The 26,364-nt window shown below is 42.7% G+C and overlaps 2 protein-coding genes and 1 pseudogene across 5 annotated transcripts in view; 2 read left to right on the top strand and 1 right to left on the bottom strand.

Moving 5' to 3' along the window:
* LOC127450336 (gastrula zinc finger protein XlCGF57.1-like) overlaps positions 1–26,364 on the top strand; it is a 279,453-nt gene that overhangs the window by 156,322 nt on the left and 96,767 nt on the right. The gene's annotated exons all lie outside the window — the stretch shown is intronic.
* Positions 9,982–10,356, top strand: LOC127450579 (uncharacterized). The gene has a single exon (XM_051714811.1). It carries the CDS (start codon positions 9,982–9,984, stop codon positions 10,354–10,356), a length of 375 nt encoding a protein of 124 aa, XP_051570771.1.
* LOC127450580 (galectin-3-binding protein A-like) overlaps positions 17,335–26,364 on the bottom strand; it is a 40,837-nt pseudogene continuing 31,807 nt past the window's right edge.

Raw genomic sequence — 26,364 nt, forward strand, 5'->3', positions numbered from 1 at the left:
CTTAGTCATTACTGCTTGTTTTCAGGCTAGTGATGTCTGCAGCAAATAATCCTAAAACAAGTGTGGCTAAAGTTAGTGGGAGCAATGCTAACCTAGTGGGCAGCATACAAACTAAACTGATGACTCTTGCAACCTCCACGGTAACTGAGACAGCAGAAACTAAAGATACAAGAGTACTGGTGTCAATGCAACAGTCTCTGGAGAAAACCATGGAAGAAATGGGTCAAGTTAGTAAAATGCTGACGATACTCCAGGCTGAGGTATTGAGATCAAGGACATCAATGTGGGGTTACGAACGGATGTGGACTGAATCATTTCCCGACTTGACGAGGCAGAAAATAGAATCTCACAGCTAGAAGATGAGAATCACCAGCTGCACACAACAAGTGAAAAGCTAACGAAATAAAGTAAAGCGATGCATGAGGCTATTGTGGATGTAGCTAATAGAGACAGACTTCAAAATTGCAGGGAAGCAGACCTTCCTTCTTCCCCGACATGACAAGGGATACAGCAGAGAAAAGGAGAAAGTTCACAGAAGTTCGGAAAAGGCTGCATGACTTGAATGTAAGATGCACACTTGCCTATCCAGCTGAACTGCGATTTTCTTGGAAAGGGAAGAGGATCAAGTTTACGGATAGTACGAAGGCGGTCCTCAGGGAGGCATCTAAGGAAACAAAGGATTACAATTTTTCCAGTCATGAAGCCCGGTTTTCTGTCAGGTCTTTAGGACTCATTTTTCTGTTTGTTGTGATATACGGACCCAGAGGAATGAAGGTTGATTTACATTTTGGTTGATCATACGTATATCAAACGATGGGGGCTGTCATGAGGGAGGTGTCTATGTCACTGTAAGTAGTAGAGATTAAGTGTCTTATCTAATTCGAAGTATTTGAAGGGTTATTTTCCTTTTGAGTTATATAGATGCTTAGTATACCATATAAGTGATCCGAGGTGGTGAGTGAAGGGTGGAGCTTTGGAGCGACCATTTCAAATGCCTCATAGACCATTTGGGGGAGGGCCCTCATATAGAGGAGTGTGGGTTCAGCAGGTCTTAATAGGAAAGACCTTTTCTTGTTGTTGTTTTTTTTCTTGATTTGTGTGTTTTATTAATGTCCATATTTCATAGCAGTTTGCTACTTGAGATCAGGTTTCAGTATAGCCAGACTGTAGTCTTTAATTATCGTTTGTTATCCAAGGTGTGTACTATAAATTTGGCGGACCTTTTTTGATATATAGATGAGAAATGACAAACATGATAAGATTTATCTCTTGGAATATAAATGGATCACAAAACCCATTGAAATGGAAGAAGTGCTTATCATATCTAAAATCCTATCAAATAGACATAGCTTTTATACAAGAAACCCACTTAGTTGACTTGGAAGTTATTAAACTTAAAAGAGACTGGGTTGCTCAAATATTATAATTCTTACTTGAGTAAAAAATGCGGATATGCAGTTTTGGTTAAGAAGAAATTGAATTTTACTGAAATCAAATTGAGGAAGGACTCAGAGGGGAGGATTATATGTCTGGAGGCAAAGGTTAATGGGTTACATCTTAATTCATGTTGTATCTATGCCCCTAATCAGGAAGATGTTCTTTTTTCTAACATTCTGGGTGAGATGAATGGGAGCGGTACTGTTCTGGCAGGGGATTTCAGTTATACAGTAGATTCAAGATAAATCACATTTCACACAAAATATCTCTAAAGATAGAATGGCTATACATTCATTGATAAAAGATTTGGGTTTGATAGATATATGGAGGGTGGTTAATCCCACTGAAAGAGAATATATTTTTTACTCACATAAACATAGAACACACTCAAGGATAGATTATTTTTTTTATATCAAAGGGTCTAACAGAAATGATTGTGGACTGTTTCATTGGTCCAATAGCACTGTCGGATCATGCCTCTGTCCAGTTAGGACTATTAACGGATTCAAATAATATCCAATCTAACAGATGTCATTTGAATGCTTCTCTCCTCCAAAATTCGACTTTTAGCTAAATGCTTGAGGATGGTATTAAATATTTTTTTCAAACAAATATTGGATCAGTGGACAGATTTAGTAAGGTATGGGAAGCCTCTAAGGCTTATGTCAGATGGAAGGTCATAGCATGGTCAAGCAAAAAGGAAAAAGACAGGGAGAGGGTTAGACTATTGTAATCTCAAATTAAGGAATTAGAGGGGATCCTGTCAGAGAGTCATACAGATGGGGTGTTTAAGTGAATATGTGAAATGAAATTTCATTTTAATGAAATTCATAATAAAAAGGCAGAATTTGCTTTGTTCAAGCTTAAGACAAATTATTATGAAAGTAGAGAGAAAGCTGGGAAGTTATTAGCTAGACAGTTAAAACAGAAGGAGGCTATGCTGTTGGTTCCGGCAACAAAAAAGGATTCAGGGGAACTAGCAACTAACACTAAAGAAATTAATAAGGTATTCCAAAACTTTTATCATAATCTATATAGATCAGAAGTTAACCTGACAGTAGACAAATTGGATTCTTTCTTTAATAGCAATGAAAATGGGGAGCGCTCCAGGCTTAGATGGTCTGTCTGCAGAGTATTATAAGAATTTTATAGATTTTCTAGCTCCAATATTAACACAGATTGTTTGAGGAAATATTGAAAATGGGACAAATGCCTGATACATTCAACGAAGCATTGATTTAACTTATTTTAAATAATCCTGGTAGTCCTGGTAGTTTTAGGCCAGTAAGCTTAATTAATGTGGACTGTAAGGTTCTTACTAAGATTCATGCTAGGAGGTTAGAGAAGATTTTCCCCTCTCTGATTCATCCTGATTAGGTGGGGTTTGTAAATAATAGATCGTCCTCCGATAATATACTGTGTTTGTTACATTTTGTGTTGATTAATTATAAAGAAGATTTGCCTGCTGCTGCCTTCTCCCTGGATACGGAGAAGGCATTTGATAGGGTCAAGTGGGGATATTTAAGATATACCCTGAAGAAATGTATTAGATGGGTGGAGATAATATATATGCAAACCCTAGGGCGGCAGTACTTACAAACAGGTTAATGTCGCCTATTTTAAGCTGTCTAGAGGAATGAAACGGGGACCCTCTCAGTCCACTTCTTTTTACTATCTTATTGGAACCTTGGCTATAAGAATGGATATGGAGATAAAAGTAATTACTGTGGGTGAGGTGGAACACAAGCTGTTTCTATATGCGGATGACATTTTAATACTGTCAACAGAGCCTGCTATGTTGGTTCCTCATATAATGACTACGATCGAGACTTTTTATGAATGATCAGGTTACAAAATATATTGGCAAAAATCAGAAGTGATGCCAGTATCAAAGGGCTACTCCCACTCACTGTTTACAACAATTAAGTTTAGATGGATTCCAGTAGGAATGAGGTAACTTGGAATACGGCTCTGCCCTGATCTAAAAAAATATCATGGATATTAATTTGGCACCCTTCAGAATGTAAAGCTAAATTTGGATAAATGGAAAGATTTAAATTTGTCGCTATGGGGTAAGATAAACACAATTAAATTTTTCTCCCCAATTTGGAATGCCCAATGCATTCTAAGTCCTCGTGGTGGCATAGTGACTCTGGCATCCAGTGAGTGGCAGTTCTGTGGTCGGAAACACCTTGATGATGAGAGAGGTCAACAGAGAATGGCCAGACTGGTTCAAACTGACAAAGTCTACGGTAACTCAGATAACTGCTCTGTACAATTGTGGTGAAAAGAATAGCATCTCAGAATGCTATTCTGAGATGTGGGTTTGTGCTGTTTTGGCGGCACGGGGGGGGGGGTGGGGCCTACACAATATTAGGCAGGTGATTTTAATGTTGTGTCTGATTGGTGTATATACTTGTTGATTTCTTTGGTCAGTGCGAAGTCTTGTTATGTCTGTGGATTAGATTTCTGAGCATTCTACTCTGTTTCATGTTGATCTGGTTTACAAAGTCTCTTGGATATTTGCCTTTGCCTTCTGTTTTGGATTGTCTGTTTCTCGGACTGCCTTTGGATTATCAACTTGGCCTGCCTATTTCGTTTACCCTGTACACCTGTCATCTGTATGTTAATTTAATAAAGCTCTGCTTATGGATCCCAATGAAGTTGAAGTCATTACAGAAGACTTCAACTTCGCCTACCCAGGATCCAGTGGAGCTTCAACAGGTACATGCAGAGCTTGCTTCACAAGCATCCGTGATCATCGAACATCACAAGCAGCTCTGCAAACTTACGATACGTACTGAAGAGCTTGTAAAATTCATGCATTCAAACCCCCCCTATGGCTTCTGCTAATGACACTACTGCTTGCTTGTGACCGCTCCCACACACACACACACTCTCTCACCCTCCCCGGGGAATCCTCGCTTGGCATTTCCCGACAAGTTTGATGGTACTCCATCTTACGCAACAACCTCACATGTATTCCACTGAAGAATCCCAGGTAGCCTTTGTCACCTCCCTCCTGACAGGGAGGGCATTGGACTGGGCCACGGCCATATGGGAGAGGGAGAATCATCTCCAATATTCCGTCAAGCGGTTCAAAACCTGTTTTTAGGAGGTGTTCGAACACCTAGCGGGCAGAAAGGAGGTTGGAGAGCAGTTACTTACTGTGCATCAAGATAATTCTTCAGCAGCAGATTACGAGCTCAAATTCTGTACTTTAGCGGCACAAGTCAAGTCATTTTTAATGGTATAGCACCTTTCACAACAAACATAGTTTCAAAGCAGCTTTACAGAAAATCATGCATTGACAGAAAATGAAACTGTAATATCTATAAAGTCTTAGAGTCATCATTGTGTAGTTTGAAAAAATACGATTGTGAATTGTGTATAAAAATAAGTAATTAAATAATATTTGTATTTAGAATCCCTGTGAGCACGCCGAAGGCGACTGTGGCAAGGAACACAAAACTCCATAAGATTTTGGTTAATGGAGAAAAATAACCTTGGGAGAAACCAGGCTCACTGTGGGGACAGTTCCCCTCTGGCTAACGTCATGAACATAATGCCAATATTACTTAATTATGTATAGTGCAAGTCATGGCTTAAAATTATTAAACTAAGTAAGTGTTAAGGGCCAGTGTTTAAACAAAGATTTTATATGAACTGTAAAATTAATGACTAATGTCTCTGAAGTTCATCCTGGATTAACTGCAGAAGTTCATATTGATGCATTGCCCTTTGTTAGTTGGCTGATGAAGACTTTTGTTGGCAATTAATTGATAGCCTATGTATTCCATTTTAAGAGTGTAGTCCATCATTAGACCAAGGTGATGCAGGCAGAGATCAGTGAGGTGCTTCGCAGTTCAACCAGCCAGTCATTTCGGTGAGGTCTAAGGTTCAGGCAATGGCAATGGCATACGATCTATCCTATGTCTTATGGTTGGAGTTGGCATCAGTTCATCCTCTGAAGTCCATTGTAATAGACTGAAGTGATGTCTGGCTGGCACCGGCTGCATTTAGTCATCATCACTCAGAGACACATAGCAGTGGAGTCCAACACGAAGCAGGAATGGAGCTGGATCCAGCCGGTTCTGGTGACCTCAGGATAGGCGTTCCGAGGTTGAGACAGGGATACAAATAGAATAATATTAGCATAGATGCCATTCCATTTTTTTTTTTTTTTTGCAGAGTTATAGATTATGATCAGTGTTTCTGGTTTCTGGTTCCAGCAGACCTAACTAAAGCAGTCTAATTGTTAGTTGAAGGATAAATTAGGTGTATGCCTAGCTAAATATATGAGTCTTTAGTCTAGACTTAAACTGAGTGAGTGTGTCTGCATCTCAAACAGTGTTAGGGAGACTATTCCATAGTTTAGGGACCAAATATGAAAAGGATCTACCTCCTTTTGTGGATTTTGATATTCTAGGAACTATTAACAGGCCAGAATTTTGCAATCGTAATGAATGTGATGGAATGTAGTGTGGTAGAAGGTCACTTAAGTACTGCAGAGCTAGACCATTCAAAGCTTTGTATGTAGTTAACAGAATTTTAAAATTAATACGAAATTTAACAGGTAACCAATGTAACAATGATAAAATAGGGCTAATCTGATCATATTTCTTGGTTCTAGTCAGCACTCTTGCTGCTGCATTTTGAACCAAGTGAAATTTATTTATTGAACTTGCTGGACATCCTCCCGGTAATGGATTACAATAAACTAGTCTTGAGGTCATGGATTAGTTTTTCAGCCTCAGAAACAGAGAGCATGTGTCGTAATTTAGCAATATTTCTTAGGTGGAAGAATGCTGTTCTACAAACATTGGAAATTTGATTTTCAAAGGACAGATTGGTATCAAATACAACACCTAAGTTCTTCGCTGTTGAAGACGATGTAACAGCACATCCATCGAGAGTCAAATTATATATTAGCAGCTTGTTTTAAGAGGTTTTTGGTCCAATAATTAGTACCTCTGTTTTGTCAGAATTGAGTAGAAGGAAATTTCTGGCCATCCAATCTTTGATTTCATTGATACACTCTGCTAATTTGGAGAATTGTGAAATTTGTCAGGTTTCGAAGAAATATAAAGTTGGGTATCGTCGGCATAACAGTGGAAACTTATTCCACAATTCCTGATAATATCTCCCAGGGGAAGCATATACAAGGATAAAAGCAGAGGCCCTAAAACTGATCCCTGTGGTACTCCATACTTCACTTTTGTTTGATTTGACAATTCCTTATTTACATAGAAAAAGTGGTAGCGGTCTGCTAAATAGGACCTAAACCATGCTAATGCAAGTTCACAAATGCCAACATAATTCTCCAGCCTATTCAAGAGAATGTTCTGATCTATTGTGTTGAAGGCAGCACTAAGATCTAAAATAACTAGAAGAGAAATGCAGCCGCGATCAGATTATAAGAGCAAGTCATTTGTAACTCTGATAAGTACAGTCTCTGTACTGTGATGGGACCTAAATCCTGACTGAAATTGTTCATATATACTATTTCTCTGTAGAAATTAACATAGTTGGGAGGACACTACCTTTTCTAGTATTTTCGACATAAACAGGAGATTTGAAATCGGTCTATAATTAGCCATTTCTCCAGGATCAAGTTGTGGCTTCTTAATAAGTTTGATAACTGCCATTTAAAAGTTTCTTGGGACATGTCCTAAGGATAGCGAGGAGTTAATAATATTAAGAAGAGGTTCTGATATGACAGGGAATACCCCTTTTAAGAGCTTAGTTGGTATTGGATATAACATACATGCTCTGGCTTTTGATGTTTTGATACGTTTTGTTAGCTCTTCATGACCTACGACAGCGAAGGATTGAAGTTGCATGTGAGGAAAATTATGAGACACTGTTTTCTGAGGTACTGTGACAGAATGCCTAATTCCAATTTTATTTGATTATTTAAATTTTATCAGTAAAGAAATTCATGAAGTCACTACTATTGTGCTGCGATGGAATATCTGGTTCAGTTGAGGCTTTATTCCTAACCAATTTACTCACAGTACTGAATAAACACCTTGGATTGTTGTGGTTATTTTCTATGAGTTTGCTAAAATATGCTGACCTGGCAGCTTTTAGTGCCTGTCTGTAGCCACAGACACTATCCTTCCATGCACCGTGAAATACCTCTAATTTTGTATTCTTCCACTTGCGCTCCATTTTCCGAGCTGCTCTCCTGAGAGCATGAGTGTGATCATTGTACCATGGGGCGGGGCTTTTTTTCTTAAATTTTCTTTAAGGGGGGCGACACTATCAAAAGTGCTAGAGTAGACTGTATAGTTTCTGTTATTTCATCAAGTTGGAATGAACTACCACATCCTCACATGGTTCTACACCAGTACTGTAGAGAGCATCCTAACTGGCTGCATCACTACCTGGTACGGCAATAGCACCACCCTCAAACTTAAAGCCCTGCAAAGGGTGGTGTGAACTGCCAGACACATCATCAGAGGTGAGCTTCCCTCCCTCCAGGACATCTATACCAGGCGGTGTGTGAAAAAAGCTCGGAGGATCATCAGGGACCCGAGCCATGGGCTGCTCTCACTGCTACCATCAGGCAGGCAGTAGTGCAGCATCAGGACCTGTACCAGCTGACTTCATGACAGCTTCTTCCCCCAAGCAATCAGACTTTTGAACTCTTGATTGCACATGATACATGTATCAGCACTGCACATTATTAGCCTCAGACTGGACTCACATTTTATATTTCTCTTAATAACACACTGGCAACTGACTATCACCTGACAGCTGAATGTCAACACAACACTTCATATTTATTTCCACTGATTACATGGGAGGGGTACAGTGTATCTTTATTGTATACAGTCTTCTTATTTTGTGTATACTGTATATTGTATATTATTAGGTGTATATTGTATATTGTGTTGTGTAACAAGATGTGTAAACTGTGTTGTGTAAATCAGATGTTTATTCTAACTGTCATACTGCTATGTTGCTTGGAATTGCACCCAAGACTTTCACTCACTGTTCCACTTGTGTATATGGTTGAGTGACAATAAAGGGATTTGATTTGATTTAAATGTCAAAGGATAAAACGATGAACGTATGAGAATAAGAATAAGCAATGCTCAATGCACAAGCTGGCTGGCCCCATGATCCTCTGAAAACTCTGTACCTTAATGGTCTGAACCAAACTTTTCAAACTGAACTTGCATGTCAGGATGAGAACTTTTCACTGGATCACTACATTACCCTCTCCATAAGATTGGATAATCGCCTTAGAACCCGCAAAACCTCGCCGGATTACAATTTCCTTAAGGATTTAGTTAATGACTCCCCACCCACAGAACCCATGCAGATCGGAAACACCTGCTTAACTCCTGAGGAGAATCTACAGTGCCGAAGTCTGGGGTTAGGTCTCTACTGTGGTCAAACTGAGCACTTGCTCGCCACCTGTCCCACTTGGCCTGAGACATCTAGACCCGCAACGGTGAGCGAATCCTTTTCATTTAATCTAACCAACAATCAACTAATTGTGGCCTCAACTATCTCCTACAATTCTCACCAGATCTCTATTACTGCTTTAATTGATACTGGTGCTACTGGTAGTTTCATGGATTATAAAATAGCCAAAGACTTGAACTTACTGCTTTTTCCTTGTGTTCCCTCCATATGCATCTCAGTGTTAGATGGATGGCTCTGGTGCCATACCGCACATCACACAATACGTTACTCTGAAAGTCCGGATCCTTCACTCTGAAAACATCCAGCTATTTGTCATCAATTCTCCTCACAATCCTCTGATCCTGGGGTTTCCATGGCTCACCCAACATAATCCCATGATTTCCTGGAGTGAGGGACAGATTTTTAAATGGAGTCCTCAATGTTATCGACAATGTCTCATTACTTGCACTCCTCTCCCATGCCGCATCTCTCACATGGATGTATCCCATTCTTATCTCAGTACAAAGTTTCCTTCTGTTTACTCAGACCTGTACGAAGTATTCAGCAAAACCAAAGCCACCCAGTTACCACCTCATCATCAATCAAAATTGTGCCATCAAATTACTACCCGGAATTTCTCCTCCGAAGAAGAAAATGTATCCACTTTCCGCTCCTGAGACCCGGGCCATGGAAGAGTACATTAACGAGGCACTTGATCTCGGGTTTATTCACACTTCTACTTCTCCTGCAGCTGCCGGTTTCTTCTTCGATGAAAATAAGGATGGGGGGTCTTCGGCCTTGCATCAATTATCGATGTCTCTACGCCATTATGATCAAATATCGTTACCCACTTCCACTATACCAGCTGCACTTGAACAACTATGCTATGCCAAATACTTCACTAAACTTGATTTACGCAATGCCTACAATCACATTCGCATTCGTGAGGGAGATGAGTGGAAGACAGCTTTTCTGACGACAACAGGACACTATGAATATCAGGTGATGCCTTTCGGATTGGCCAAATCACCTTCAGTTTTTCAAGCCTTTGTGAATTAAGTATTTCATGACATGATAAATAAGTGGGTAATCATCTACAATGACATACTAATTTATTCATCCTCGATGGAGACACACACTCAACACGTCCGACAAGTCTTGCAAAGCCTTAAGGACAACCTGTTATTCGCCAAAGCAGAGAAATGTGAGTTTCACCACACCACCATATCTTTCTTAGGATATATTTTGAGCTCTAAGGGGGTGGAGATGGACAACTTGAAAGTGCAAGCTGTCCAGGATTGGCCTTGCCCCAAATCTGTTAAGGAGCTACAATGTTTTCTGGACCTCGCAAATTTCTACAGGAGATTCATCCGAAACTTCAGCTTGGTAGCAGCTCCTTTCACCTCTTTGTTTAAGGGTCAACTCAAGAGATTGCAGTGGCATGATGCAGCGATACAAGCAATCGAGGAACTGAAGACCCTTTTCACTTGCTTTTCGTAGTGGAAATCGATGCTTCGGATAGTGGAGTTGGGGCATTTCTTTCGCAAAGGCATGGAACACCTTCTAAATTATTCCCCTGTGCCTTTTACTCCAGCAAATTTATGGCCGCAGAACAGAATTACAATGTTGGTAATCGCAAACTTTTGGCAATGAAGAACGCATTTGAAGAGTGGCGACATTGGCAATAGGGGGCACAACATCCATTTCAAGTCTTTACTGATCATCGTAATCTGGAATAAATACAAGCAGCCAAGAGACTCAAGACAAGTATGCTGGGCTTTATTCTTCACCCGGTTCAACTTTACCATCACCTATAGACCAGGCTCGAAGAACGGTAAGGCAATTGCCCTGTCACGTGTTTATGATATCCCCTCGGGTTAGGACAGAACACAAGTTTATTCTGCCTTCTTCCCTACTGGTAGCACACGTCCGATGGGTGATCTTGGATGAGATCCAGCATGCTCAGGAATCTGATCCTCTCACGAGCAATTGCCCACAGGGCAGGATATACGTCCCCGAATCTGTGCGTACACGACTAATTCCTTGGATACACACCTCTTTGAGTTCTGGACACCCAGGAATACGTGCTACTACCACATTAGTACAAAACAAGTTCTGGTAGCATACCCTACTTTCTGATGTGTCTACGTTTGTAAGAAGATGTGATATTTTTGCACAATCTAAATCCTCAAAACAAGTGCCTGCTGGATTACTTTAACCACTTCCTGTTCCACAATGACCTTGGTCTCACCTGTCTCTCGATTTCATCACTGATCTCCCTGCATCCCAATGTAACGATTATTCTGGTGATTATTGACAGGTTTTCCAAAGAATGTCACCTCACTGCATTGAAGAAACTACTGACTGCTCTAGAGACAGCAGAGATGATTTTCCAGAATGTTTTCCTCTTCTATGACTTACTTGAGGATATCGTGTCCTCTTCCTCTGCTCTTACTCTCATCAAAATCAACACGAGTGGAACCGTTTCTTACCCTGGGCGGAGTATGCACAAAATTCACTGATAAAATCATCCACGTGTCTTACACCGTTCAAATGTGTTCTGGGTTTCCAGCCTCCTCTCTTCCCATGGTCTGGTGAACCATCCGACATTCCGGCAGTGGATGACTGAATCAGGAGAAGTTAGCAAACATAGAACACAGCTCATGTTCATCTCCAACGAGCCATCAGATGGCAAAAACTATATGCTGACAGTCGTCGTCATCGAGCTCCTCATCTGAGACCTGGCCAACGCGTTTGGCTCTCTACTCAGGACCTACATCTCAAACTCCCATCAAGGAAACTAAGCCCAAGGTATGTAAGACCATTCAAGAAAATTAAACAAGTCACTCCTGTATCTTACAGAATTTTACTGCCCTCTCATTATCGCATCTCTCCTAACTTTCATGTGTTGCTGCTCAAACCGGCTGAATCGAGGTGCAGCCCCTCGAACTAGGAAACCCCGGCCCCCCTCCATTGATCATGGATGGAGAGGAGGCTTACCGAGTCAGAACTCTCTTGGACTCTCAGCGTCTGGGGCACTGTTTGCAGTATTTGGTAGACTTGGAGAACTATGGTCCAAAGGAGCGCTCATGGGTACCTGCTGGGGATATTTTCGGACACTCCTTAATTACCGAATTCCACCAGAATCATCCTTCTCGTCCCACACCACGATCACGAGGTAGACCATGTGTAAGAAATCCTATTTGCGTCAGGAGCCACTCACAGGAGGGGGGCTCAATCACATCCACCACTGCAATTCACTAAACTCACAAGCAGAGGTCATCCTCACCAGAGTATTAACTCTGACATTAATTCATATCACCTGTTACTAGTTTCTAACCTAGGTGTATATATACTTGTTGCTTTCTTTCGTCAGTGTGAAGTCTTGTTGTTCTGTGGATTACATTTCTGAGTATTCTATCCTGTTTCATGTTGATCTGGTTTACAAACTTTTGCCTGTCTCTTGGATATTTGCCTTTGCCTTCTGTTTTGGATTGTTTGCCTGTTTCTCGGACTGTCTTTGGATTATCGACTCGTTTACCGTGTACACCTGCCATCTGTATGTTAGTTTTATAAAACTCTGCTTATGGATCCCAGATGCCTCTGCCTACTCACCATCATTACATCAGGTGAGGAATCTCAAATGGGCTGGATTAATATAGAGCATTCACTAGCGGCCCCATTTAACCCCTTGGAGAATTTATTGCAACAGTTGCCTGATGAAAGGAGAAATCCGATTTTACAACACTCATATTGGGTTTGGGGAAGGTTGTATAAACTATTTGGTATTTCCCAATATAAGCAGAAGTACTCTTCATTGTGGAATAATCCCTACATTAATATTGGGGGGAAATCTGTATAATAAATAAGTATACTTAATTTGAATATTGGATGTAAGTACCTTTGAATCATATGACAAAGGGATCTAGGGGAGGATCTTGCAATTGGGGTGTGGAATTAAATTGTTTAGAAAGTAGGGTGGGCCACGAGATATATCAGAAGTAAATTTATACATTATAAGATTGTACACAGGTTTTATTTTACACCTAACAGACTTTGTAAAATGGATATATTACAGAACAATATGTGCTGGAAATGTAATTCAGTAACAGGTACCTTCATGCATGCTATCTGGGACTGTTCATATGTGCAGGATTTCTGGAGGGAAATTTTATATACTCTGGGAGAGTGGGTTGGACATATACTCCCAGACTCTGTCTGCTGGGGGATAAATCATGTTACCCCCAGGGATCACTCAGTTGGAATTCAGCCTGATCCTAGCTGGCCAGAATTATTACAGCGGCCAGAATTATTCTACGGAAGTGTTAAAGCTCTCAGCGGCCAGAATTAGCAGAATAGATAAGACTCATGGTGGAGGTGGCATCATTTGAGATCACGATAGCCAAGGTTAAGAATTTCAAAGAAAAATACATGCAAGTGCAGTTTCATCACTTTTGTATCAGAATGATATTGAGGACTGGCTTTTGAGTAGTTTCATTTATAATAATAAATGTTTATTTTATATAGCACCTTACTGTGTACTCAAGGCCGCTTTACAATACAGAGAGTCACAATGACAGAGATAATAAGGTTATACACATTTCACACAACACCACCACATGGAGTAACAACTAAAGAAGAGATATGTTGAGTTGGGTTTTTAATTTTTGTAGGGTCGTGAGGTTGCGAAGTGAAAGAGGAATGGAGTTCAATAATGAGGGTGCAGAGAAACAGAAAGCCCTGCCACCGAAGGAAGAAAGCTTGAACCATGGTACCTGTAGTAGGCTGGAGTCTGTGGACCTAAGTGAGCGAGCCGGGGTGTATGGATGAATGAGTTTGCTTTCCTTCTAGCAACTATTATAAATATTTTATTTTGGATTTTATTTTGGAAAAAGTGGAGAAATGACTCACAGAGCTCAGGTGAATCAGAATGAGATGTGAGGTTCGTGAGTTTTCTAACAGTGGAAAATAGTGATTTGGGTCTAGAGGATGCATTATTTTTTATTGGGGATTTTTCCCTTTTTCACCCAATTTGGAATGCCCAATTCCCAGTGTGCTTTTAAGTCCTCGTGGTCTCGTAGTGATTTGCCTCAATCCAGGTGGCGGAGGATGAATCCCAGTGGCCTCTGCGTCTGAGACCATCAACCTGTGCATCTTATCACATGGCTTGTTGAGCGCGTTGTCACGGAGACATAGTGCGTGTGGAGGCTTCACGCCATCCACCGCGGCATCCGCGCTCAACTCACCACGCACCCCACTGAGAACGAACCACATTATAGTGACCACGTGGAGGTTACCCCATGTGACTCTACCCTCCCTAGCAACCAGGCCAATTTGGTTGTTTAGGAGACCTGGCTGGAGTCACTCAGCATGCCCTGGGATTTGAACTAGCGAGCTCCAGGGGTGGTAGCCAACGTCTTTCACCACTGAGCTACCCAGGCCCCCTAGAGGATGCATTATTAATGAGAGTAGAGAAGAAGGTTGAGCAGGCAGTGTTTAGCACCGATTTGTATGATTTCATATGGTCAATGTAGGTAGCTAGGTGTACAGATAAACCTGTTTTCTTATAGTGGCGCTCTAAGCGGCAGCCAGCAGATTTCAGGGCATGAAGCGCAGGTATAAACCAGGGTGTTGTGTGTGTGGAAGGGACAAATCTGGACTTAAGGAGGGCATGTATACCAAGGGCTGTAAAAATAGATTTATTACAGCTGAGGAGGATATCAGAGGGACTGGTACGTTCAGTAGCATCAGTGAGATGAGATGTTTGGACTGATGTCAAAAAGAGGTCTAGGGAGAGGGAATTCACAGTTGAATTCAATGAAAAAAAAAATGGTCGGAGAGTCCCATCTGAGACCCCACATACAGCAACATTGCTTAGTCCAGTTGTACAGACTAAATCAAGAGTAAGCAGGTTAATATGTAAATAATCATTCATAGTTTGCCTTGTCTCGTGAGAAATAATTTTAATAAATTTTAACATTTTTACAATATTAAATATTACATTTAACTACATTTAACGATTTACATGTAAATATGTATAAGGTCTCTTAAATCTTAAAAGGTGGTGTTTGCTCATATTTTAGACAGGCCTAAAATGAGATGAACCGGATAGCACTGATACCTCTGAGGATCACATTCAGGAAAGTCTGGAGAAAGATACAGCAAGTGAACAATTGTTATTACCAACTCCATCTTCCATTCAAACAGATTATACAAGTACAGATCCAGGTTGTAGGGGCTGAATTAAAGAGGCAAAGGGACATTGGATTGAGAAAGTACCTTTAAAAATCCAGATCAGAAATGCAGATTTTTCTGTCAGAAAAACATTACAAACACCAGAAACTGAGTTTTTCTAAAAGCCTTTTTTCATGCAAACTTGCAAATGGTGAATCTGTGTCGTGCGGATGGATGCTCTATTCTCCATCAAATGGATGTACATTTTGTTTTATGTGCCTCCTGCTTTCTGAAAAGAATGATTCCCCATTTTTTTCATGCGGCTTTAGTGACTGGAAGCATGCACAACAGCGTGTGGCCGAGCATGAGGTACATCTCGAACTGTGCATAAAAGGACAGACTCGACAACAAACTCAAAGAACAGTTTCAGACAGAATGCCACTACCGGGTCAATGTACTTGAAAGGGGCGTGGCTGTCATGAAGTTCTTAGCTGAGCATAGACTCACATAGACGCATGTTTTTGGAGAGCCAAATAATGAAAACTACATTGAATTGCTTATTACGCAGCCAGTTTGATCCATTCATCAGAGATCACATAGCAAGCTTTGGCAATGCTGGTAGAGGCACTCCATCGTACTTGTCAGCCACTACTTGAATTTGTGCAATTAATGAGAAGAGTTTTATTCAGAGGTCATTAACAGAAATAAATTAGCAAAATACTTTAAACTTTAAAATACTATAAGTGTTGACTCAACTCCTGATGTTGCGCATACTGATGAACCGTCTGTTATAATGCGTTATATATCTCACCAGTGGGTATGATACAAGAACTAAACTTTAATATATTGGTAAACTTTTCACCAATATCAAGTCACACTGGATAGTCCCTTTTCAATTTGGTCATGGCAGTTTTGAAAGAAATAAACACTGACATACAAAACCGCCGAGGTCAGTGCTATGACAACGCTAGCAATATGGCTGGCTTGTATAAAGGAGTGCAGGCCTGTAGACACAAGATCATTCCATTGGCAGAATGGGTACAATGTGCTGCTCAGTCGGAGTAAATACAATTGACTTGTCCAGAAACAAATTTATTTTTCACCTTTTTTCAGAATCTACTTTGCACTGACAAGTTTTAACTGCTGGCCTACAGTGCAATGACAGAGGGAGAAGAGAGACATTAAAACCTTTATCGGGGACTAGATGTTCAGCACATGCCCAGCCAACACACGCATTGTGTCTAAACTATGATAACATCCACCAAACTCTAAACTCTTTTTTTTAATACAGAGGACGAATACCAGAATCTGAGCACACACACACAACAAAACTGAAACCCTCCATAACCAAACAGATAACCTTGAGATAGCTCTCCTTACAACTGTGTGGGACACTGTTCTAAGGTATTTTCAAAACACCAGTGAGTACCTGCAATGTGTTGAACTGGCCCTGTCAGGCCTATATGAGCTTATTACATCACTGAGAGACTTCATGTAGCGAGGACACCAAGGCAGGCATGTTAAGATCCATGTGCAGTTTTAATAACAGAACAAATAGTCAAACAAAGTAGCAAAATAAAAGGAAAAACAAAAAAAAAAAAAAAAAGCAGGCAATAGTAAACAAAAAGGCAGGCAAGGGTTCGGTACACAGGCAGACTATCCAGAAAGGCAAACTAAGTAAATCCGATAGGCAGAGGGGGTAATCCAATAAACAGGCAATACATCCACAAAACTCACAAGCAGGCTGGAGAATACAAGGAACAGGCAGGAGTTATAATTTAAAAAAAAAATAAATAAATAAAAATAAAAAAATAAAAAAAATTCAGTAAATAACACTGAGGAACATTAACAAAGCAAACAAGACTTCACACTGAGTGTGAGAAAACAGGGAACTTAAATATCCAGAGTTAATGTGAAACAGATGTGAGAGTAATCAGTCTGAGTGGAGGATTATGGGAAATGTAGTTCATGAGATGTTAATACTCAGGAGATGGCGACCTCTGGCGGCGTAAAGGAGAGGTAGCAGGTGCCGCAGGTGTAACACTTCATATCTGGTCTACATGATAAGTTTGTCATGTTTTTTTTTTTTTTTTTTTTACAAATAAGATATAATATATTTAAGATTTTTAACATAATTTATGATTAAAATGTAAAATTAAGTGAAAAAATCATTATAATTATTAAAAACCAACATCCAACAATATAGATAAAGATTTGACATAATTCTATAAAGATTTGATCTAATTTAACTAATTAGACCAAACTGAAATACCTGGATGAAACTACAGGAAGCAAAATCCAAATTCAGATATACTGTGGACGCACAACAAATCTAAAATTGTAGTCAAAAGGACAGGGGTTCGGCAGGTCCATACTGCTGTTGTTTGAAATCACCACCACATTATTCTTAAAATCTTGGATATGAAAGACATTGTTTTCATTTTTACAGCTGAGAATCAACATGTTTTTAAAGCGAATAATGTTGGCATAATTGTACAGATTGTCATATGTGTGGAACCTTGCAACAGGGAGAGAATCACATCTAAAACCGTAATTAGAGCATTCCTGACGGCTAAGAAAACCTGCACTTGCCACTGGACCTTTTGGTCTCTGAAAATAGCACTAGTGTGAATAGGAGTTGAGAATGTTCGGATTCTGTTATTTTGGCCGTAGTTGTTATGGTACCGGTAATTGACTATGGTGTCATTGATAGATACACTCCACTCATCTGCAGTGTAGATTCTGGGTAAATACTCATCACTGACGTTATTAATTTGCTTCCTGATCTTAGAGAAGGGAAGAGCATTAAACTGAAAGCCTTTGAGCATGCCAGTTAGGTACAGTTTCTCATGATTCTGATGGAGAATACTTGAGGTAAACTGCATGTCATAGAGTTTATCTACTGGGATCAACAGGAAGCGGATGTGATTCAGGAGACTGGCCTGTTGTTCTGGACTAACTGCATCGCCTTTGACTTGGATCCAGCTCTCCAGTGCTTCAAGAAGAAAAGCTTCATCCTTCACAACCAAATCTGAGCGCAATAGAAGAGCATCCATCATGTGAAAGGAGAGGGTGCTCCACACTGGAAAACTTATGAAGAACTCACAGTTCCAGGAAAGGTACTGAAGGACATTCTGCTGCAGAACACAATCACCTGTGCGGACACCATATTCGTACATTGATAACTGGGTCTGGAAGCTGTTGTCTTTAGGAATAAGTAGAGTGAAGACCCTGCCAACATCCTCCATAAGCTTCTTCACTCCAAAGATATAAGCCAACTGATGGAGGCATTGAGCTGATGTGATGGAAACATCAACCTGCCGTGTATACAAATACCTGAGGAACAGTTGAGCAAACACAGTTAAGATACTGTAGTGTCTAACACTGCTGTGAGAAAAAATATGCACAGTTGAAAGAGACAATCCATCAAGTATCTGGTAAATTTACCTGAGAAAAGAAGAGACATATGGATGGCAAGTCTGGCTGTGAGGTTTCTGGAGTTGTTTGTTAGGTTTAGTTTTGAATAAAGCATGAGAATCAGCTTGTGTACACAAAACATCAATTCTGCCTCTTCACTGAGGTCTCATACATTAATACTGAAAACAGATCACGAAGATCATCAAACAAACCCAGACTTTTATCCACAGAGAACTGACGATCGCTGCTCATGTTTTTACCTACACAGAAAACGTAATAAAACAGATTTAAAATATAAATGTTGGGGGCCTGTGTAGCTCAGCAAGTAAAGATGCTGTCTACCACACCTGGAGTCACAAGTTCAAATCCAGGACGTGCTGAGAGACTCCAGTCAGGCTTCCTAAGCAACTAATTGGCCCGGTTGCTAGGGTGGGTAGAGTCACGTTGGGCTAAACCTCCTTGTGGTCGCTATAATGTGGTTCTCACTCTCAGTGGGTCTCCGTGGTAATGCACACAACAAGCCACGTGTTAAGATGCGCGGATTGATTGTCTCAGACGTGGAGGCAACTGAGACTCGTCCTCTGCCACTCGGATTGGGAATTGGGCATTCCAAATTGGGGACAAAAGGGGAGAAAATCCAAAAAAAATTAATAAATAATAATTATATATATATATATATATATATAAATGTTGTAGTTTTATGTTTCTCCACAAAAAACATGTGCATGATCACTTTAAGAACATGTGCCTGTTACATGAGTGAGATGCTGTAACTATTGCAGAACTTAGTATCATTTAAGTTTTCTACTTGATATATCCTTTAATATTTTTTATTTATTTATTTATTTATTTTTAGGGAATGTTATTTTCTTAATATAATTTGCAGTTCATAATAACTGCAAATTATACAAATTAAATAGACATTGTTCTCTCTAAAACACTGGTTACTGGTATAACTGTGGTTCTATAAATAGTAGCAGACTGTCAGAGATCGCAAAGTTAACTCTGTAAATCTGCACGTGTCTGCCTGCCAGTCTGATGGTTCAGCTGGGTAGCCAGGAAAACAATGTTTGTGCCTTTAGACTATAATCAGCTGTCCTTGTAAATTTAGCTGTTACCAGCCTTTCATAATTAATACACGTAAAGTTTGTTGTTGTTGTTTGATCCTCACACTAAGGGAAAACATTGGTTAATTCAGACTCACATTTTCCGCTTTTTCTGTCCAGGGATTGGGATGCCCCATACATTATCTTTCCTCAGCCGCAAGGCATCCTATTCTCTATACATTATCTATATGTAAATAGTGTCTGATTTATGTCTTTAAATTCACTCATACTCAAATACTGGACTGCTCTTTCAGCTTCAAAATCAACATGTGTTCATTTGATATTCACATAAAAGAGTATTTGATTGATAAACTCAAATTAAATATTTTATTTTTTCGGTAGAAAACCTCTCAGACCCCACTGCTTTGACAATGTCTGTGGACCCTCATTCTTATAGTACCAAAGCTTAACTAAATTGTTTTCTAAGAACTTAGTAAACTACTTACTCTTGCTTGTACCATGACTTGTCCTGTATTACTGCGTGGTGACTTTAATATTCATGTAAATGTGGTCTGAGCAAAAACCAATGAACTCATGTCAGTATTAGACTGTTTTAATTTTAAGCAGCATGTCAAAATTCCCACTCCTTCATGTGGACACACACTTGACCTAATCTGTTCTTCTGGTCTTTGCAATGTCCAAACATCTGGCTCACATACTGTAATCTCTGACCACAAGCTCATAGAATTTAAGGTCACTCTTCCTCTATACAAAACTCACGAGAAAACCACCATAACCTACCGGCATTTTAAAGGAATCAATTCTGTCTCTTTCTCTTCAGCCATTCACGTTTTTATCACAAACACTACTAAACCCACCTGTCCTTCTGTGATTCTCTTTGGTTACAATCATGACATTATACAGGCACTAGAGTTACATGCCTTTACTAAAACTAGGCTTGTTCCAATCTTCCACTCCTCTCCCTGGTATTCTGCCGAGCTCAGAATCATGAAAGCTGCCGGACGGCACCCTGAGCGCTTATATAGGAAAACTGGCCTCACTCTCCATGCCATAGCATACTCTGAGCACCTGGTTAGATACAAATCTGCACTGAATAAAGCACACTTATTTCATTTATCCTCACTCATCCCTAGTGTCAGTTGTAAACCAAAATCTCTATTTGCCACTATGCATAAACTCACCCAGCCCCAGGTACAGAATATAAATGGTAGTGCTGCTATATGTCAGTCTTCTTACATTTCTTTCATGACACAATTATGTCAATATATCAACAGTTTTCGTCTAACTACTCAGATACGTCTATCTACAATTTCCCTCTCGAACCCCCAGCCCACAGTCTCTCCAGCTTCACTATTACCACTCCCTCATCTGTCAATGAATTAATTACAAAATCGAACTCATCATCTTGTCTGCTTGACCCTGCACCTACTGCTCTACTCAAAATGTCCTGGTTACTTTCGTAACGTCTCGTTCCCTCCATCAGGGAACGGAGGTTACGAAAGTAACCAGGACGTTCCCTATCTGTCACTCACTTGACGTTGTGTTGATGTAGTGACACTAGGGGTCACTCTTGGGAGCCCTAAACACCTCTACTTTTTGAAAAAAGGCCAATGGGAATTGGCGAGTGGAATTTGCATGCCACTCCCCCAGACATATGAGTATAAAAGGAGCCGGCATGCAACCACTCATTCAGGTTTTGTGCTGAGGAGCCAAGACAAGGTCCCGGCCATTTCAGCGGGTAATTCAGTGTTGTGGCAAGAGGGACACAACGTCTCATTCCCTCCATCAGGGAACGGAGGTTACGAAAGTAGCCAGGACGTTCCCTATCTGTCACTCACTCGACGTTGTGTCGATGTAGTGACACTAGGGGTCCCTATACAAAACACCACAACTAGCTGAACTGTGTTACGTGAACTGGCGGTGCGAGATGGGCAGACCGCTGTGTGCCTCGTAGCCAGTGCACCAGGCCGTCACGTAACCTCCCCCAATGCTCTTATGAGCGTCGAACGGTCCTTTGGGAACAAGTTGACTGCCCAACAAATAGGGACAGGCTAACCCAGCCGTGGCCTCTTTTCCTCTTTTTTCTCCCCAAAAAGAGTGGAATTTTGTTTACCGGCTGGGGGCCATAAGTGTCTACGTCGGGGGGGTGTCACTCCCATGGGGAAGACACTGCGGAGACCACATTTAGAGTGGAAATACGTCACATGGTCTTACAGAGTCTTGTCGGAAGTATGTCATGTGGAGAAGTCCCATGGTAGGTCCTACCCAACGGGGGAGGAGTTCTACAAACACGGTGACTGGGGACAGAGGAACCTCTGCCCAAAGAAGACGCAGTTTACCGACAGGGAAATGATTTAGCAGAAGATATATCACATGGGGTCACCTATGGGGAACCAGCGCATGTGGAGCACCTACCCCAGTACAGGGCTTAGTTAGCGAGTGTACTGGGCCAGCAGCGAGTGCAAACTTGTCTGCCACAGGGCTAAGGAGGAAAGTCATCCAGGGATCACAACTTGTGAACACGACTGGGAGTCAAAAGTGCACGTCTTCACCTCATGGGAGGGGAAAGGCGCTATGCGCAAGTGGTACACCCAGCCAGCTGTCCTGGAACTTACCTGCTCGTACCTGACAACACAAGAAACGAAACCGGCTCAACCCGGAGATTATAGAACCTCGCAAAGGTGTTGGGTGTTGCCCACCCCACTGTTCTGCAGATGTCTGCCAAAGAGGTGCCACTGGTCAGGGCCCAGGAGGCCACTACACTCTTAGTAGAGTGGGCTCGTAACCGCACAGGGGGCAGCACGTCCTGAGCATGATATGCCATCACGATGGCGTCAATGACCCAGTGGGCGATCCTCTGTTTGGATACAGCACTTCCTTTCCGCTGTCCACCAAAGCAGACAAAGAGCTGCTCAGAGCTTCTAAAGCTCTGCATGCGATCCAAATAGATGCGTAAAGCACAGCAACGCCAAAGCTGGGTCTGCCTCCTCCTGGGGCAGTGCTTGCAGGTTCACCACCTGATCCCTAAAAGGGGTCATGGGAACCTTGGGCACATAGCCCGGTCAGGGTCTCAGGATCATGTGAGAGTAACCCAGACCGAACTCCAGGCACAATTCGCTGACAGAGAACGCCTGCAGGTCCCCTACCCTCTTGATGGAAGTGAGCGCAGTCAGGAGGGCAGTCTTCAAAGAGAGTGCCTTAAACTCAACTGACTCCAGTGGCTCAAAGGGAGCTCTCCTTAGACCCCAAAGGACTACAGAGAGGTCCCACGAGGGGATGAGGCGTGGTCTGGAGGGATTCAACCTCCTAGCGCCTCTCAGGAACCTGATGATCAAGTCGTGCATCCCCAAATACTTAACATCCACTGCATCTTGATGTGCCAAAATGGCGGCTACATACACCTTCAAGGTGGAGGGGGACAGCCACCCTATCGCGAGGAGTGTGAGGTCCGAAAACCATGTCTGGGTGGGCCAGTAGGGTGCTACTAGGACGACCTGCTCCTTGTCCTCCCTGACCTTGCACTGGGTCTGTGCAAGTAGGCTCACTGGGGGAAACGCGTATTTGCATAGTCCCAGGGGCCAGCTGTGTGCCAGCCTGTCTATACCGAGGGGTGCCTCGGTCAGGGCGTACCAAAGCGGGCAGTAGGAGGATTCCCGGGAAGCAAACAGGTCTACCTGTGCTCGACCGAATCAACTCCAAATCAGCTGGACCACCTGGGGGTGGAGTCTCCACTTTCCCCTGAGCGTGACACCTGTCGTGACAGCGCGTCCGCTGCGGTGTTGAGGTCACCCGGGATGTGAGTGGCTTGTAGCGACTTGAGGCACTGCTGACTCCAGAGGAGGAGACGGCGGGTGAGTTGTGACATGTAACGGGAGCGTAGACCGCCTTGACGGTTGATGTACACTACCGTCACAGTGTTGTCTGTCCGGACCAACACGTGCTTGCCCTGGATCAACAGCCGGAACCTCCACATGGCGAGCATTACTGTCAACAACTCGAGGCAGTTGATGTGCCAATGCAGCCACGGGCCAGTCCAAGTGCCGCCGTTGTATACAGCGCCCCAGCCTGTCTTGGAGGTGTCCGTCATAACCACGACATGCCAGGAGACCTGCTCTAGGAGCACCCCTGACCATAGAAATGCAAGGTCGGTCCAAGGGCTGAAGAGGCGGTGACAGATCGGCGTGACGACCACGTGATGTGTCCCGCGGCGCCATGCCCATCTCGGGACTCGCGTCTGAAGCCAGTGCTAAAGTGGTCTCATATGGCTCAACCCGAGCGGTGTGGCCACCGCTGAGGATGCCATATGCCCCAGGAGCCTCTGAAAAAGTTTCAGTGGAACCGCTGTCTTCTGTCTGAACGCCTTCAGACAGTTCAGCACCAACTGTGCGTGCTCATTCTTGAGTCCAACTCCAAGCAAAGAAAAGAGATGCTCTGAACCGGGGAGAGCTTGCTCTTTTCCCAGTTGACCCGAAGCCCCAGTCGGCTGAGGTGCATGAGCACCAGGTCCCTGTGCACACACAACATATCCCGAGAGCAAGCTAGGATTAGCGAGTCGTCGAGATAATTGAGGATGTGGATGGCCACTTCAGCAAGGGCTGCCTCTGCGACCTTCATGAAGACACGAGGGGACAAGGACAGGCCGAAGGGGAAGACCTTGTACTGGTACGCCCAGCCCTCGAAAGCAAACCATAGGAAGGGTCTGTGTCGAGGTAAGACCGAGACACGGAAGTATGCGTCTTTCGGGTCCACCGCCATGAACCAATCTTGATGCTGGACGCTCGCTAAAATACATCTTTGCGTCAACATCTTGAACGGGAGTCTGTGCAAGGCCCGGTTCAGTACTCGCAGGTCCAAGATTGGCCGCAACCCACCACCTTTCTTCAGTACGATGAAGTAGGGGCTGTAAAACCCCTTCTTCATCTCAGCCGGAGGGACAGGCTCTATCGCACCATTCCGTAGAAGGGTAGCGATCTCCACACGCAAGGTGGCGGCGTTCACGGCCTTCACCGAGGTGAAGCGGACACCGCTGAACCTGGTCGGGCACCTGGCGAACTGAATCGCGTAGCCGAGTCGGGTGGTCCGGGTCAGCCATCGCGACGGGTTGGAAAGCGTGAGCCACACATCCAAACTCCAGGCGAGGGGGACCAAGGGGACAATCACATCGGACGTACCGGTGGGTGGGGCCTCGCAGCGGGGCGGAGCCCAAGGCACCACATTGAGGGGGCTCGAACCCCGTGGCCGTGCTGAGTCCAGAGACATCGAAGCACTTACCTTGCTCCTGATGCCCACCATAAGATTGGTCGAGGAGGGGGGAGGAGGAATATCGTCCTTGCAGTCCATTTCAGTCTGTTTTCCATTCTTTACACAGTACAGAAACAGCCCTTGTTTGAGTCCTTAATGACCTTCTTCTTCCTGGTGTCTCTGGGGCCCTAAGTATTTTGGTCCTCTTGGACCTCAGTTCTGGCTTTGATACAGTTTGTCACTTTTTACACTTATCTAGACTTTCTGCTATTGGTATCACTGACACAGCACTTTCTTGGCTAGTCTTATTTATCAGACAGAGAGTATTTAATTTCCATACAAACTCACAGGTCCTCTACTGCTCCCCTTACACAAGGTGTCCCTCAGGGTTCTGTCCTTGGCCCTCTTCTGTTTGTAATCTACATGCTTCCTTTAGGTCACACTGTCCATTAACATGGTCTCCATTATCAATGTTATGCTGACGACACACAGATTTACATCACTACAAGCCCTGATTCATTATCTCCACCACAATAGCCATTGGATGACCAATTTCCTCAAGTTAAATTCTGCTAAATCTGAAATAATGCTTATTGGCTCTCAATCGACTGTTTCTAATACGTCTGATTTCTGCATTGAGATTGATGGGGAAATTGTTGCGTCCTCCAAAATTGATACAAACCATGGTGTAATTTTTTATTTGAAGCACACATCAGGGAATGCAGAAGCGGCCCACCCCAAAGTGCAGCTTTTACCTGTGTGAAAGCCCGTTGGCACAGCTCTGTCCACTGGACCAGGTCTGGAGCTCCCTTTTTAGTGAGATCAGTCAGTGGGCTGGTGATGTCTGAATAATTTGGCACAAACCTTCGATAATAGCCAGCCAGCCCCAAGAACTGTCTCACCACCTTTTTGGTCTTAGGACTCGGACAGGTTGCAATAGCTGCAATTTTATCAATTTGGGGTCACACCTGCCCATGACCCAAGTGGAACCCCAGATACCGTACCTCCAACCATCCAATTGCGCACTTCTTTGGGTTTGCTGTGAGCCCAGCTCATTGCAGTGACCTCAGAACAGCCCCCAGATGCTGCATGTGCTGCTGCACACTTTAAATAAGATGCTGCATGTGCTGCTGTACACTTTAAATAATGATATCATCCAAATTAGCAGCGGCATGCGCAGCGTGCGGTCAGAGGACTCGGTCCATAAGACGCTGAAATGTTGCCAGGCCCCAAACAAACCGAACGGAAAGGTCACAAATTGGTGTAATCCAAACGGTGTGGAGAGGGCCGTTTTCTCACGGGACATCAGCATTAAGGGGATCTGCCAATAACCCTTTGTTAAGTCCAGCGTCGAGTAAAAGCGAGCTGTGCCCAACTGATAGAGAAGTTCGTCAATATGAGGCATTGGATATGCATCAAATTTCGACACCGCATTGACTATTCTATAATCCACACAGAACAAGACTGAGCCATCGCTCTTAGGTACCAGAACCACCGGGCTGCCCAAATCACTGTGGGATTCTTCTATTACCCCCGTATCAAGCATGGCCTATAATTCTTCCCGTACCACCTGTTTCTTGTGTTTGGGCAAGCGGTAGGGACGTCTACG

Source organism: Myxocyprinus asiaticus, chromosome 13 (genome assembly GCF_019703515.2).
Source record: "Myxocyprinus asiaticus isolate MX2 ecotype Aquarium Trade chromosome 13, UBuf_Myxa_2, whole genome shotgun sequence".
Classification (NCBI taxonomy): Eukaryota; Metazoa; Chordata; class Actinopteri; order Cypriniformes; family Catostomidae; genus Myxocyprinus; species Myxocyprinus asiaticus.